Raw genomic sequence first — 16,200 nt, forward strand, 5'->3', positions numbered from 1 at the left:
TTAACCATAGTGAGAAGCCAATGGGGGGAGCTTAGGCTCCAGACAATTGTGACAAACTTTTTGCATCACAAGCCATGACCTGAGTAATTGCTGCATATTGCTGCTCCCATTCTTTCCGCGCTTCTTCCAGACGATATTCCCAAGTTGCTTGAATAGCTTGAATCCGTAATTCATTTTCTGCTAGTAGGGAACGAAGCTCTTCTGCCAAGGACAAGGAAACCAACTTTGGATACAACAAGGAAACAGAATAATTTAATTCACATCCTCTCTCACTTTACTAATTCCATTAGGTATTGCTGAAGCTGTTATAACACTTCAGATCTGAAATACACAGAAATGTCTGATTCTTATATATTCGGCGTTTTTTTAAAAAAAACATATTTGAATACTGATTCAATCTTTCCAGGCAGGAATGATAGCCACGTGTCCCTGAAAAAAATTGTTGGAACATATAAAGTTGCCTCCAAAAATTATCGTAATTTAAGACTGCAAGAGAAATAAGCTTTTCCTACATGTTCCTATTTTGAAAGAATATCACCCAAGTTCCCAGGCCTATATATGATCTCCAAAGTAGGAGGTGTCAATCCTAGAGATCTCTAAAGATTGTTACCAAGTTTAATTTTTAAGGCAGAGCTATCAAACATGCAAATATATACTATACAATATTATAGTATATTATATTCATTCTATTTTCATTAAATGCACATGAGAAAAGACAGAAAATGAAGGAAAGAATCTTGAATTTAGTAATTATGGTATTTTTCCTGCAAAATACATACTTGTTTCATCTACTACTGTTTTTCCGGAATTCCCAAGGCTGGACAATCTGGACAATAAATTACAATTTTCCATCTTGAGATCATTTATCAGTTTTGCTGTTGTTCCTGAATTTATCACAGCTTGGTTTTTTATTTTTTTGGTTCTTTTAGATGAAACGAAACAGAAAAAAAAATACAAATTACTGTACTGAGTTGAATAAGTAAAGAATCTAAGTAAGATCCGATCTACAAAAATTTGAATAACTTGCTAAATGCCAACAAAGAGGAATCAAAATTACTAGATTTTTGTAGACCAAGCATCACCACCAATTCTAGTCCAAAGATTTTGAAAGGTTGGGGAAGGTGCTTTATGACAAACTGGCCTACATAAATTGACCATCAAACTATTGTTCATCTTAAATGTGTCTCTTGCGACATTTCAATACAAAATCTCATGGCAAATTATTGTCTCATCTCACATGAAACAAGAGGAAACTTTGTAGAGAGAATGCCTTGCTCTGATCTTACTCAGGATGATGTATATTATTAGGGGGAAGAGGCAAGACGGAGAAGCCATCAGAAAAGTCTACAAAATTTTTAAAATTAAAATATTAGGGAGCATTTTTCACAGTTATGATGAACAAGTATGTCCAAATCTTCAGATGCCTAAAATATATATACTGCTCAAAAAAATAAAGGGAACACTCAAATAACACACCCCACATCTGAATGAATGAAATATTCTCATTGAATACTTGGAGTTATATTCTGTTGTTTAAATGTTCCCTTTATTTTTTTGAGCAGTATGTATCAGTCTACTTTTTCTTTAATTTTGCAATTATATATTTTCTGTTATTAGACTTAGTCTGGCCTGGTGTAATATGGTACTGTATTTTTGAGTCTATAAGACGCTCCAGATTATTAGCTTTAGTGGAGGAAAACAAGGGGAAAAATCTGCCTCTGCCTCCCAGCATCTATCTGGTATTCATCTGGCTAGAGTCCTTGCAGCAAATAGCAAACATCCTGGTGAACTTCAGCATGTTATCGTAGCTCCAGCATGCGGCTTGTCAGGGCTTTGCTCTGTTGTTCCCACTGGCCAACTGAACTGAACTACTGCTGCCCCCAGGGAACACAGGAGCCTTCACTGCCGAGCAGCTGATTGGCGGTTGGATACCACAGATCAGCTGTTCTAGGTGGTGGGGATCGCTGCTATTTGCTGCCGCCGTTTACCAATGCCACTGTTTGCTGCCGATTGCCGTTGATTGCCACCACAGCCGATTGCTGTTGCAGCCATTCAGTGGCGGTGATTAGCGGCAATTGGTGGCAGCAATTGGTGGAACAGCTGATCAATGGTATTCCGGGAGGCCCATCCAACCACTGAACAGCTTCTCAGCAGCAAAGGCTACAGCATTCCCAGGTGGCCATGAATGGCCATTGCACTAACCTCCCTCTCTCTGCCACAGTATTCATTCTATAGGGTGCACAGACATTTCACCCACTTTCTTGGGACGGGGAGGGTGCGTCTTATAGTGTGAAAAATATGATAAATTAAAAGTGGATAATTCCTAACTCTGAAGTAAATATTTTGAGTAATAGAAATATACCAGCTACTCTGCATAATGACATGTGGCATAAATAACAGGGTTTTTTCCCCCCTTCTATTCAATTATGTCCAATTCTCAGAGAGTGCCCTGATAAGTCCCTGTAGTTTTCTTGGTAAGGTTTTTCAGAAGTGGTTTGCCATTATCTCCTTCCTAGGGCTGAGAGAGTGTGACTTTGTGCCTAAGGCAGGACTAGAACTCTGGTCTTCCAGTTTTTAACCTAATACCTTAATTACCACACCAGACCAGCTGTCAAATAATAGTTTAGCAATAGTTAATTCCTTGTCTCCAATTGGATTCTAATCTACCCGTTCATTTTACAGGATATGAAATCAATCTACCTTTCAGCATACCGCAAAGTTGACAATGTCTCATCATAGCATATGTCTGCAGGACTAATTGCTGCAATCTAGAAATAAGTAAATATTTTAAATATGAATACATTTTCATGGAATATATTGTATTTGTTATGAATGTTACAGAATAGAAATTGCTAACTGGCAGTGTCATGGCTATCCCTGGAAAAATGCTATCCAATCAGTATTTGCAGAAAAGACACAGAGGGAAATATTGGCCCACTGTGGAAATGGAAGTCAAAAGGTTTTGATAACGCAATGTTTTTAATGTACAGAGGCAAGCAAATTTCTATGCCTGCGGTCCCCACCCTACCCCGACTATTAGGCTATGTGAGTAGACGGCTGGAACATCCATAGATGCAGCTCAACTTGCATGAGTGACACTCACACCCGCCGCTCTCAGAAGTTGAGCGTATGCCCATCACTTGTGTAAGGACTATGCTGCCCAGTTTTCCTCTCCCTCCACAGCCGGACTGCCAAGTTGAAAAGTTGGGAACTGTTGTTCTAAGCCCTTAATATTTTATGATTTTTAGCACTTTTTATGGTCTAATCCTAACCCCTAATTCAACGTTCGAACCATAAAAACCCAGCTTTCTATCTGAGTATTCAGATTTTTGCAGTTCCAAATCTAATTTAATCTACCTACCTACCTACCTACCTCTCTGTCTGTCTGTCTGTCTGTCTGTCTATCTATCTATCTATCTATCTATCTATCTATCTATCTATCTATCTATCTATCAATCTATCTATCGATCTATCGTGTTTCCCTGAAAATCTGACATGTCCCGATATTAAGGCCAATTGGGCTTTTCAGCACATGGGCTAAAATAAGCCCCCCACCCCACCCCACCATATATACACTGCTCAAAAAATAAAGGGAATACTTAAAAGACAGAATATAACTTGTAGTAAATCAAACTTCTGTGAAATCAAACTGTCCACTTAGGAAGAAACACTGATTGACAGTCAATCTCATATGTTGTTGTGCAAATGAAATAGTTGTGCAAATGAAATATTCAATGAGAATATTTCATTCATTCAAATCTAGGATGTGTTATTTGAGTGTTCCCTTTATTTTTTTGAGCAGTATTTATATATATCTCCATATAGTCTTTGAGAGCTTATGATGGCCAAGGTAAAGATGAATGACTACAATTCTGTAAGGAAACTTTGGCTAAGAGCGACTGATGGGCCCAAATCATCCAGTGAACTCCATGGCTGAGTGGTAAAACTTGAACCTCAGCCCAACAACTCAAAAAGCACGCTATTTTAGTATTAGAAGCAATAAACCAGAAAGTTGATATGAAGAACAAAACAGTACGTATATGTTTTATTTGGATGCTAATGAGCAGCATACCAATTCTCCTAAAAGAAAATTCCCTTCCCTTTCAAATTACTGTCCACCTGTGACATGGGGTAGAAATTCATTTAAGTAGCTCACATGATTTGAAAGCAAACAGATTTGCTTTGCACAATGTTAATCCAAAGTGGCTAAAACTGAGATGGAGGTGGGGAGCCTCAAAAGGAACCCTGCACTGTAAGCTAATAGACAGCCTCTTCTAACCATAGAGTACAACAGAGCAGGAGTCTCCAACCTTGGCAACCTTAAGACTTATGAACTTCATGTCCCAGAATTCCTCAGGGACAGGAAATTACTTTGCAAAGCTGGCTGAGGAATTCTGGGAGTTGAAGTCTACAAGTCTTAAAGTTTCCAAGGTTGGAGATCCCTGCATCAGAGTACATCTTGTAAACCAGAGTACACCTCTTCCACCCAAATGAGTATACAGAGAGAGGGGGTGGTGGAATTAGGAGCAGCAGGTGGGGAAAAATCTCCCTAGCTAAAGAGATTCATTCTCACCACCTGGAGAGAGAGCAGGCCTGCATGCTGATTGATTTCCTCATAACTATCTGGGAGTAAGAGTCACTGAACTAATGGGACTTCTCTAAAGTAAGCAGCCATGCATTTCATTGGAATAGTACTTCACTCTATTTGTAGCCCAACCCCAAGGTCTCCTCTGACCTGTTTACCAGTTCTGTATTTCAAGAATCATGTCCACACCACAGCTTAGAAAAAGTAACCTGGTTTAAACAGAGCCAACCCAGCATAGCAATAGATGACTTGTACCTACTTATGCAAGCATCAAAGGCATGGATTCAGTGAAAGTTACTACAGGGTAAGCATGCATTTCTTTATGCGTTTTGATGATTGGCAATCAGTCTCCCAAGAATTATTCCACTGAAATGTTAAATAAGGTAAGATTGGCTGGAGTTTTGTTGATGATTCCTCCAGGAGTTTTGGCATTTTTGTTCTGTTAAAAGTTTTTGCAGCTGTATATTCCTTCTTGTGTGAGACCATTGCGTGTACAGTATTCATTTTTGGGTGATAACTACTATCTTGTACCATGATGCTTTGGGAACACAAACAGCTCTCTTTTTTCTTGCATTTGTAAACTTGGGTATGAGGCAATGCTTTGGGTTTTCATTTAGTAGTGGGGGAATTGAATTTTACAAGTATGCCTTATTTAGAAACATAGAAACATTGATGGCAGAAAAAGACCTCATGGTCCATCTAGTCTACTATTTCCTGTATTTTATCTTAGGATGGATATATGTTTATCCCAGGCATGTTTAAATCCGGTTACTGTGGATTTACTAACCACGTCTGCTGGAAGTTTGTTTCAAGCATCTACTACTATTTCAGTAAAATAATATTTTCTCACATTGCTTCTGATCTTTCCCCCAGCTAACCTCAGATTATGCCCCCCCTTCTTGTGTTCACTTTCCTATTAAAAACACTTCCCTCCTGAACCTTATTTAACCCTTTAACATATTTAAATGTTTTGATCATGTCCCCCTTTTCCATTCTGTCCTCCAGGATATACAGATTGAGTTCATTAAGTCTTTTACAGGCAATTACTTTCAATAGGTAATCACTAAATATTAATATAAGTTTTGTCTTGGTTCTGCCTTGTATGACCTTTGGGCTGTGAATATCTGATCTAATCAATTAGAAACCCATGCAAGCGTACAAGGAGCTTGCTACAATATATGTTGTGTAGGAAAATAGGAGGAAGGTGTAGTAGATATATTCACTGAGTAATTTGTAAAAAATAATGAAGATGGTATACAAATAAATAATATTAACTGGACTTATATGCCACCCCTCTTCAAGCTTTACTGGGAGGAAAAAATAACCTTTCAGGATTATTTCAACTTTAGTTGAAATACAACCCTAGTTGATAGAAGGAAGCAATTTTCCTTTCCCACTTCTGTGCCTGAAATTATGTTGTAAAGAGCTACTTTAGTAAGCAGATAATGTATAAGTAGATGAGTTTGAAAAACTCACTATAGCCAATCCTGACTAGTACCAGTAGGAAATGGCATGGCTGGGAAATAAAACAACAAAATTCCCAAGGCCAATGCTAAGCATGTCTGCACTGTCACTAAAGAAAACCATTTGGATGCCTTTATGATTTCAGCAGAAAACAAATATGGTTTGGACCGGGAGTCACTGCTCACAGTCAATCATGCCCTCATCACCTCAAGGCTTGACTACTGTAATGCTCTCTACATGGGGCTACCTTTGAAAAGTGTTCGGAAACTTCAGGTCGTGCAGAATGCAGCTGCCCAAATATGCCCATGTTACACCAACACTCCGCAGTCTGCATTGGTTGCCGATCAGTTTCCGGTCAGAATTCAAAGTGTTGGTTATGACCTATAAAGCCCTTCATGGCACCAGACCAGATTACCTCAGGGACTGCCTTCTGCTGCACGAATCCCAGCGACCAGTTAGGTCCCACAGAGTGGGTCTTCTCCGGGTCCCGTCAACTAAACAATGTTGCTTGGCGGGACCCAGGGGAAGAGCCTTCTCTGTGGCGGCCCCGGCCCTCTGGAACCAACCCCCCCCAGAGATTAGAATTGCCCCCACCCTCCTTGCCTTTCGTAAGCTTCTTAAAACCCACCTCTGCTGCCAGGCATGGGGGAACTGAGATACTCTTTCCCCCTAGGCCTTTACAATTTATGCATGGTATGTCTGTAGGTATGTTTGGTTTTATAATAAGGGTTTTTAACTGTTTTAATATTGGATTGTTATATGCTGTTTTTATTACTGTTGTTAGCCGCCCCAAGTCTACGGAGAGGGGTGGCATACAAATCCAATCAGTCAATCAATCAATCAATCAATCAATGGTTTGAGATAGGAAAAAGTAGATGCCCCCCCTCCCCACTCCATGCACATAACCTCCACAGGACATGGAATAACATATTACCATTATAGTTCTACTGTTTCCTCCCAATGCAGATTGCAAAAGTTTGGTAAGAACGGAATCTCTGTATGGGACATGCAACACTTTCTTTCCTATGGCAGCTTCAGCCAAAGCACTAAAAGAAAGATGGAAGGTGGGAAAAAGCAATCAGATGTTTTTGTAAAAAAAAAAATGCAATTGAAGATCAAGGAGACATAAGCCAGACCAATAACATTCACTGGGCATAGAGAGTTTGAAGAACAGGACATTATATTATCATGGTGGCCTCAGTTGCAAACACAGTCTAGCTATGATATAGATATAAAATAGTGTGGTTTTTAGAAAAGCCAAACATCGTTTGATAAGATACAGTTGAACCCTGATGAAAAAGTATATAAAATTTTATTAAATTTAAAAATGGAGAATGAACAAATAAAAGACACGATGGTACAATGGGGAAAACTTTGGCTATAACATACTGGTGGAATTGGAAAAATGTCAACATTTATGGGAAAGGAACAATAGCTTAACAATGGCAACTTCTTATAAAGAATCTATGTAAAATGTTTTATAGATGGCATTTACCACCTCCAAGGTTAGCTAATGTAACCAAAACATGACCACATTTTATCACATGTGGTAGACGTGTTTAAAAAAATGGGCAAAAATACACAGATGGCTAGAAAAGATAATAAGGCAACATGTAGATTTTAAACCTGAACTGTTTTTATTAGGGAGCTGATATCAGAAAAACCTGATAAAAGACATTCTACTGGGCATATGAGTTGTGAAGCATTATCTGATTGAAAAATATTGTACTCTGATTTTAGTTTACCCTTTAGAGCAGGGGTGTCCAATCTTGGCAATTGTGGACTTCAACTTCCAAGATTCCCCAGTCAGCATGGAATTCTGGGAGTTGAAGTCTAAAAGTTTTTAATTTGTCAAGGTTGGAGACTAGATTCATAGTGTGAATTATAGGTAAGTTGCATAGAGGAATGACGCTGCTAGTGACTTATCATTTAGGTCAGGGCTGTCAAACTCCCGGCGAGATGCAATAGGCCCTGGCCACGCCCATGCCGGGTTTAGCGAAGGTGGGAAAAGTCCGAATTCATCACATGATGCCGCCGTGGTGAGGTGAGTTTAACACCCCTGATTTAGGTAATTTTAAAAATGGCTAAGGCTGTGCCAGCTGTAATCTGAGTCCACAGGCCACCACAGACCGACAGTGATTGTTGGCTGCTTTTTCCTCCATTTGATTCTGGATGGGCAACAAAAATGTATACTGCTCAAAAAAATAAAGGGAACACTTAAACAACAGAATATAACTCCAAGTAAATCAAACTTCTGTGAAATCAAACTGTCCACTTAGGAAGCAACACTGATTGACAATCAATTTCATTGTGTTGTCAGCACATTAAACTTTCTACAGAACAAAGTATTCAATGAGAATATTTCATTCATTCAGCTCTAAGATGTGTTATTTGAGTGTTCCCTTTATTTTTTTAAGGAGTGTAGTTGGGGAATTCAATGATTGCAACTCTTAAGTTGTTTTGTATTAAAACTGGACATCATCAATTGCCAGGATTGTGAGAGGGGCACAGTAGCAAGGCAGAAGAGATTATACCTTTTTATTGGAAGGATTAGTGTTAATGCAACTGTGTGGAAGAACCACTACATAGATCCGATTACTACATCAGGTTTTGTACCTGATGACATTTCCCAAGGTGGTTAAACTCAGATTTACACGTGTTCCTTCTTTTAATCGGTCGCCTTCTGATCCGGACGACTTTTGCCTTTCACTCCCTGCCAAGTCCACTAGATTTATAATGGACTGTTTTGTGATTTCATCTTTCAGAAAAATCTGCAGGAAATAATATCGAGAGAGGAAGTGGGCAGAGTTGACCAGGTATTTCAGAAATGCCTTAAGTTCTCATTTTCTTATTGAAATTGGTATAAGAGAGGTTGCTGTACTCAGTACATCCATCAAAACATACAATAGGCTGATATTATCAAAGATTAAACATAAAACAAAAATAAGATCATACATAATAACAGTCAGCATGTTCTGGGAACCCAGCCACTATTGTGTGAACATAGTAATAGTATGGTATGTCTGTATGTATGTTTGGTTTTTTATTATAATGGGTTTTAAATTGTTTTTAATATTGGATTATTGTTATACACTGTCTTATTATTGCTGTTAGCCGCCCCGAGTCTCCGGAGAGGGGCGGCATACAAATCCAATAAATAAATAATAAATTAATTAATTTGGATTCAGGATTTAGAAATCAGCTTATGTGGCTCAACTCACCACTCAGACATTACTTTCAAATTTAACAAAAGACATATACAAACCTATACCACAGGTCAAATTTCCATGGGATGGAAAACAGTCTTTGAAAATACATACATTTTTCATGGACTTTTAGAACAGGCAAACCTTTTCTCTAAGTAACTGTAATTATCTGGAATCAGAAACTTCACAGTAAGAGCCTATTAACAATAACCTAATTTGTTGTGTATGTGTGCCATATTTGGCTATTGTCTGCAACTGTGGTTTTCCTGTACCTGTTTAAAATGAATGGTGATGACCATATGAGACCTGCTGCTGGTAGTATTCATGATGGTTGAAGCTGTAGTCCTTATTTTGGTACCTTGCTCCATGAGCCTCTCAATTTGAGCATAACTGTCACAAGGCACCAGTTTCAAACCATCCACATAGAAGCCTTGCTGCTGGTCTTCTCTAACTTTGAGTCCACCATACCTTTTGGTTTTAGACAGCAAATCTATTACCTGGAAGGGCAGATCAAGTTTATTTTAAAATGGGAAAAAGATAGGCGGCCATTTCAGTGGAGAAAGGAATTCTTAAAATGTAAAGATGTATTTGTAAGGGAATGAAATTGATTAAATAGAATTACAGAGAAATGTAAAATGTGTCTTAACATTTTCAATGGTTATAAAGCCCATATGTTTCCTTCTGTTCAGTGCCCATGACTGGGCAGCAATATTCAAATCAGTATTCCCAACCTGGTATCTTTCAGATATACAGTACTGGAATTCCAACCCTTTTTGATTCTCCCTGTGGGAATTCTAAGATTGCCCAAAGATACACAGATCACTTTGTGAGGGTTCTCTCATGTTTGTGTTTTAAACATGCAAAATAAATGCCTGGTAGCAATGGTTCAGATTGTTCGGTTCATAAATCAAAGAAAATTATTTAAATTACATATAAGGGATTCTAAAATAGTAACACTTGAAAAAAGTAAGTTGGACAAGATGATTTTGAGTCAATTCTCTCCTCCCTAAACTGCCCCTCTTTGGCATGTTCAGTTTGGTATTTTAACCCTCCATCTACAACACGTTGGTCCTTAAATTCTTAAAGACTGGCCTGGCTAGAGTGTAACATGTTTACAGTTTTCTCTTACACTCAATATTTTTAATTTGATTTGATTTGTGTAGAGTAGCTGCCCAGAAACCTTTCACAGTGTATATTTATAAATCAGACTGCTACTTGATAATCTTCGATGCTGTTGAATCAACTGCCCCCAGAGATTCATATTATCTCCACCCTACTGGTTTTCCGAAAAATTGTTAAAACCTGGTTTTTCTGGCGGGCCTGGAATTAGTATTGATTACAAGTATGTATGGCTTTTTTATGACATTATTGTTTGTACTGCATTGTTGATTTTAATGTTGTATTTTTATTGCTTTTTATTCCTGTTGTATTTATGATTGTTGTTAGTCACTCTGAGTCCATTTTGGAGTGAGCGGCATATAAATACAATCAATCAATCATTCATTCAATCAATCAATAAAAACCACATCTAAATCAGGGCTGTCATCTGGCCCATGGGTCTTCGGAGAGGGGCGGCATACAAATCTAATAAATTATTATTATTACAGTAGTCCCTCGCTATACCGCGTTTCACCTACTGCGGCTTCACTTCATCGCGGGTTTCTGAGGAAGTCGATCGGCAGATTTAAACAGCCCGCCGAACTCGATCGGCAGGTTTTTCAAAAAAATAAATAAATCTAAAATTGTAAATACTGTATTTAAATACTGTATCTAAAATAAATACTGTGTGGGAAGGGTTTATAAACACTTAAAACAATTAAAACTTACCAAACAATTACAATATAAATACTTAAATAAGTACTGTACTATCAGTCAATAAATTCCCCATCGTGGATTTCACCTATTGCGGCCAGGTCTGGAACGTAACACCAGCGATAGGTGAGAGACTACTGTATTATCATCATCACACTCTGGCCATGGCCACACCCGGTTTAGCGAAGGAGAAAAGTTGATACATCATGTGACACTGCTGCCATGAGTTTGACACCCTGCCCTAGGCCATTTTTGACTTGTTGGCTAAAACCAGTAATTTATAGACTAAGCATCGTTCTTGATTGGGCAAAGGAAAGTATTCCCAAATAAATTGGCTTTCACTTAGAGAATCCCCCCCCATCCTATCAATCTACAAATGCATGCACAGAGCAGAAGAGTTTACTTAAGACCAGCCAAAAGGGATCTCTAAATAATATTTTTCCTAGTGAACATATGTTGAAATGCATTAGCATATTCATATTCAGTAACCTGGTAAGTAATTTGTTTTAATTAGGCTTGCTGCATAGAGTTGGAATTTTATGCCAGTTTCTTTCCTTTGTGCTTCCTTTTTCCTCTTTCCCAATAAACTCCTTTTCATAATCTGTAGGCTGAACTTCATTGGTTTTGTAAGGGAAATTCTCATAAAACCTCCCTTGTGTTAAAGATTTCCTAGATGCTCAGCTATGCTAGTCAGGGGTGGCTTCTGATTTTCTTCATTGCCGGTTTGCTTCCTGATGCGCCCCGCTGCACGAATCCCAGCGACCAGTTAGGTCCCACAGAGTGGGTCTTCTCCGGGTCCCGTCAACTAAGCAATGCCACTTGGTGGGACCCAGGGGAAGAGCCTTCTCTGTGGCGGCCCCAGCCCTCTGGAACCAACTCCCCCCAGAGATTAGAATTGCCCCCACCCTCCTTGCCTTTCGTAAGCTCCTTAAAACCCGCCAGGCATGGGGGAATTGAGATGCTCTTTCCCCCTGGGCCTTTACAATTTCATGTGTGGTATGTCTGTATGTATGTTTGGTTTTTTTTTTTTCATATTAATGGTTTTTTTAATCATTTTTAGTATTTATTGGATTATTATTGTACATTGTTTTATTACTGTTGTTAGCCACCCTGAGTCTCTGGAGAGGGGTGGCATACAAATCCAATAAATAAATAAATAAATAAATAAATAAATAATAATAATAATAATAATAATAAGAAGAAGAAGAAGAAGAATGTATGTGCAGTGCTGAACCCCCCCAAAACAGCTGTTTGTGCACAGAAGCAAAAAACAAAATGGTGCCACCTATGACACTGAGAGCCAGTTGGGGGACATGACAGGACTAGGTCGCTGCTGGTTCCAGTGACCCAGGCTGCCAAGTTACTTCCGGTTCCATAGAACTGGTCTGAACCGGGAGAAACCTACCTCTGATGCTTTTATTTTTATATAATCTGAAGAGAATTAACCTGCATAGGCTAAGACCAATGTTAAGACAGTCTAACTGGGTAGAAGGAGGAGTGTCAGGAGGTTCACAATTTGCCCAGATTTACAGAATATTCTTTGCACTGACAGGTTAGCCACTGAGGACTGAGGTGAATTGTGAGAACAGTAACTTTGGTACAAGTATCAATCCTGTTTCTGAATTGTTATAAAGATTGTCTGAGGAAAAATCAGATTCTTAGAGTCTACCAATGCTACTTCCATAAGCAGCTATTAAAATATATCACGAAAAGAAAAAGAAAAAAGGCTAAATGTCATCTTTAGTGCAATTACCTGTTCATTGTAAATTTCCAGCATACTAAATGTAATCTATAAAAGGGAAAATGGAAACAATACCACAAGATAAATTATTAGTTCCATTACTAAGTATTTAACTAGTTAGAAAAATACAACTGTATATTCTATAGAGTTCTGCATTATTGTATACACCTACTTCTATTCTGTAGTTGTATTTTATCCGAGTTCCCTCTTGCTTGGAAAGTAACTGTTTAAGATTTAAAACATTCCAATGTATTATCTATACACACGCTCATTACAGTCAGCCAAAGGCTGTCACCACACAGATTTTAATTTTTTTATTACGAATGTGTCTATCTGAAAAAAATACTTGTACAGTATAGCAAAAGATGGAATCAAATTATTCATAATTTCTTCTTCAAATGGGACTTTTTCTTAAACCAGTCAGAGATGGACCCTTATTGATACAATAGAAATGATCTGAAATATTTTTATATGCACAATTTTCACAATAACCTTTGTCCCTCAAAAATCTTATTTCTGACTGTGTATTTGTACCTTATTCTGATTATGCGGCATCAATATTGGCAATTATATAGATTTTTCCTGTGATGATTTGTCCCTAATCAATTCCTTCAGGTCTTCCACTAGTGCAGTATCTTAATGCCTTGGGATGTCGTATCCATTTATGATAAAAATAAACCAGTATCTCAATATATATAAATATTTTTGTAAACGGGTCATAGGTCAGCTATGTTGCAATGCCTGAACTCTTGAACATACCTGGTATTGTTTATTTGTGTCTTGATTTTGAATTGTTTTAAACAGTTCTTCACATATGACTGGAATTATGCCTCTGTTTGCCCCATGGCCTATCATTGAGTAGCTCTTTCCTGATCCAGTCTGACCATAAGCCAGAAGAGTGGCATTGTAACCTTGCCAAGCATTGTCCAGAATTCCCTCACCAAGGTCATGAAAAATGTCCCTCTAAAATGATAGAACATTGTTGTATCAGATTTAAACTACACAAACGATAAGTGATGTTGGGGAACTACAATGAATTGTTTATCTTGATCTGGTAATACATACAAATGTCTCATCACACATTCAAGGAAAAATACATCCAGTTAAGAAAATACCCAAACAAAGGCAACTTCTTGAGAGTGGAACACCTACCCCCACCCCGATTTTAGCTTTCAGGTCCCATGGGTTTCTGGATGGTTTTCCAAAAATGCCTCCAGAGCCATCATTAAGACAGTCTCATCCCTTTAACTGTGATACCATTGATAGCACTGGCTAAGGAAAAGATAAATGAAAAATATGTAATGGTAAGTTTACATCGTCCATCACAATTTTTTTCCCTAGATAAGCAGAGGAAATAATGATGGCAACTGGTCTTGTTATACCATGGATATCAATTGTCCTCAAATTTCCTAATAATGTCTACGTTGCACGGCTATGCTCTAGGTCAGTGATGGCGAACCTTTTTTCCGATGCTAAAAGGATGCACGCATGTGCTTTCAGATGTACACATGTACCCACCCATAATTCAATGCACGCCACATGCCCCACCCTCCTGTGTATGTGCACACAACCCCACTGTGCTGTCCCATTTGCTGCACATGACCCCCCCGATGCCCCATTTCTTAACTTCTGATGAGTCTTGTAGGCCTGTTTTTTTGCCGTCTCCAGGCTCTAGAGGCTTTCTTGGAGCTTCTGGAGGGAGAAAATGCTCTCCCCCGGGGAATGGGACTTTTTGCCTCCGCCAGTTGGATGAAGCTCTTTCCTCCACAGCAGCTGATCGGCCGCTGCCTTCACTCCTTCGCCCAAAGGTCCCTAGCTCTTGGCCCCAGCCCTTTGGCCACAAAAATCCAAATTCAGCCACAGCCTTTTGGCCACATGGGACACTTCGCCACCAGAATTGGATGGGACCTTAAGGAGGTCATCTAGAATCATAGAGACCATCTAGTCCAACCCCCTTCTCAAGCAGATTTCTACAGAATCAGAGAGATGGAAGGGACCACAGAGGTCATCTAGTCCAACCCCCTTCTCAAGTCAGTGACTTCTACAGATTCCCAAACAAATTAACAAGTGTTGGAAGGGACCCTGGAGAGACAGAGAGAGAGAGACAGAGAGAGAGAGAGAGAAATGCAAAGGGAGTTTGAGAGAGGACTATGTTGCAGTGTGTTCCCCTGGCCAATTTAGCAGGTCAGAATTTGTGAAATGTGTATGGGCGGAAGGACAGGGTGGGACTGGATGACCACCAAGGTCGCTTCCAACTCTTGTTAAATGTGTATGGGTGGAGGGTGGGGGTGGCCCCCGGCCCCCATGTCTGGGGCCTCCAAATTTTTGCCTCTCTTGACACTTTTTTTTGTCATAAATGCTCCACGCATCGTAAAAATTCCAAAGATTACCATGAGTAGCAGGTCATAAAGGGGCCCCAGAGAGCAACCAACCTTCACTTCTGTCCTTTGCTAACTAGCAGTCTCTCCCAAACCTTTTTTGAGAGGACTGCTCTGATTGGGTTCCCAAATTAACTTTTAAAGGATTAGCTTGTTGTGAGGCAAAGAGTTCCACCAGCCAATTTAGCAGCCCAAGAATTTGACCGGAAGACCAATTCTCCTGCTTGCGAAGAGGGTTGCACTAGATGGTCTCTGAGGTTTCTTCCCTCTCTATCATTCTGCAAGTCTCCTGAATGAGAAGAGGGGTCAGACTAGATGGCCACTGTGGCCCCTTCCATCTCTATCATTCTGCGAGTCTCTTGAATGAGAAGGGTGGTCAGACTAGATGGCTACTGAGGTCCCTTCCCTCTCTATCATTCTGCAAGTCTCCTGAATGAGAAGGGGGTCAGACTAGATGGCCGCCGAGGTCCCTTCACTCTATCATTCTGTAAGTCTCCTGACTGAGAAGAGGGGTCATACTAGATGGCCACCGAGGTCCCTCCCCTATCATTCTGTGAGTCTCCTGAATGAGAAGGGGGTCAGACTAGATGGCCACTGAGGCCCCTTCCCTCTCTATCATCCTGCAAGTCTCCTGAATGAGAAGGGTGGTCAGACTAGATGGCCACTGAGGCCCCTTCCCTCTCTATCATTCTGCAAGTCTCCTGAATGAGAAAGGGGTCAGACTAGATGGCCACCGAGGTCCCTTCCCTCTCTATCATTCTGTGAGTCTCCTGAATGAGAAAGTGGGTCAGACTAGATGGGCACTGAGTTTCCTTTCCTATCTATCATTCTGTAAGTCTCCTGAATGAGAAGGTGGGTCAGGTCAGACTAGATGGCCACTGAGTTCCCTGTCCTCTCTATCATTCTGTGAGTCTCCTGAATGAGAAAGTGGGTCAGACTAGATGGCCACCAAGGTACCTTCCCTCTCTATCATTCTGTAAGTCTCCTGAATGAGAAGGGGGTCAGACTAGATGG

General features: G+C 39.6%; 1 protein-coding gene across 1 annotated transcript in view; it reads right to left on the reverse strand.

Annotated features, from left to right (window-relative positions):
- Positions 1 to 16,200, reverse strand: part of LOC139153259 (kinesin-like protein KIF28) — a 47,559-nt gene that overhangs the window by 28,652 nt on the left and 2,707 nt on the right. The window contains 8 exon segments of the mRNA XM_070727007.1: positions 80 to 201; positions 780 to 922; positions 2,668 to 2,768; positions 6,984 to 7,095; positions 8,666 to 8,820; positions 9,528 to 9,752; positions 12,821 to 12,856; positions 13,568 to 13,771. Coding sequence (XP_070583108.1) covers positions 80 to 201; positions 780 to 922; positions 2,668 to 2,768; positions 6,984 to 7,095; positions 8,666 to 8,820; positions 9,528 to 9,752; positions 12,821 to 12,856; positions 13,568 to 13,771 — 1,098 coding nt within the window.

Source organism: Erythrolamprus reginae, chromosome 1 (genome assembly GCF_031021105.1).
Source record: "Erythrolamprus reginae isolate rEryReg1 chromosome 1, rEryReg1.hap1, whole genome shotgun sequence".
Taxonomy (NCBI): domain Eukaryota; kingdom Metazoa; phylum Chordata; class Lepidosauria; order Squamata; family Dipsadidae; genus Erythrolamprus; species Erythrolamprus reginae.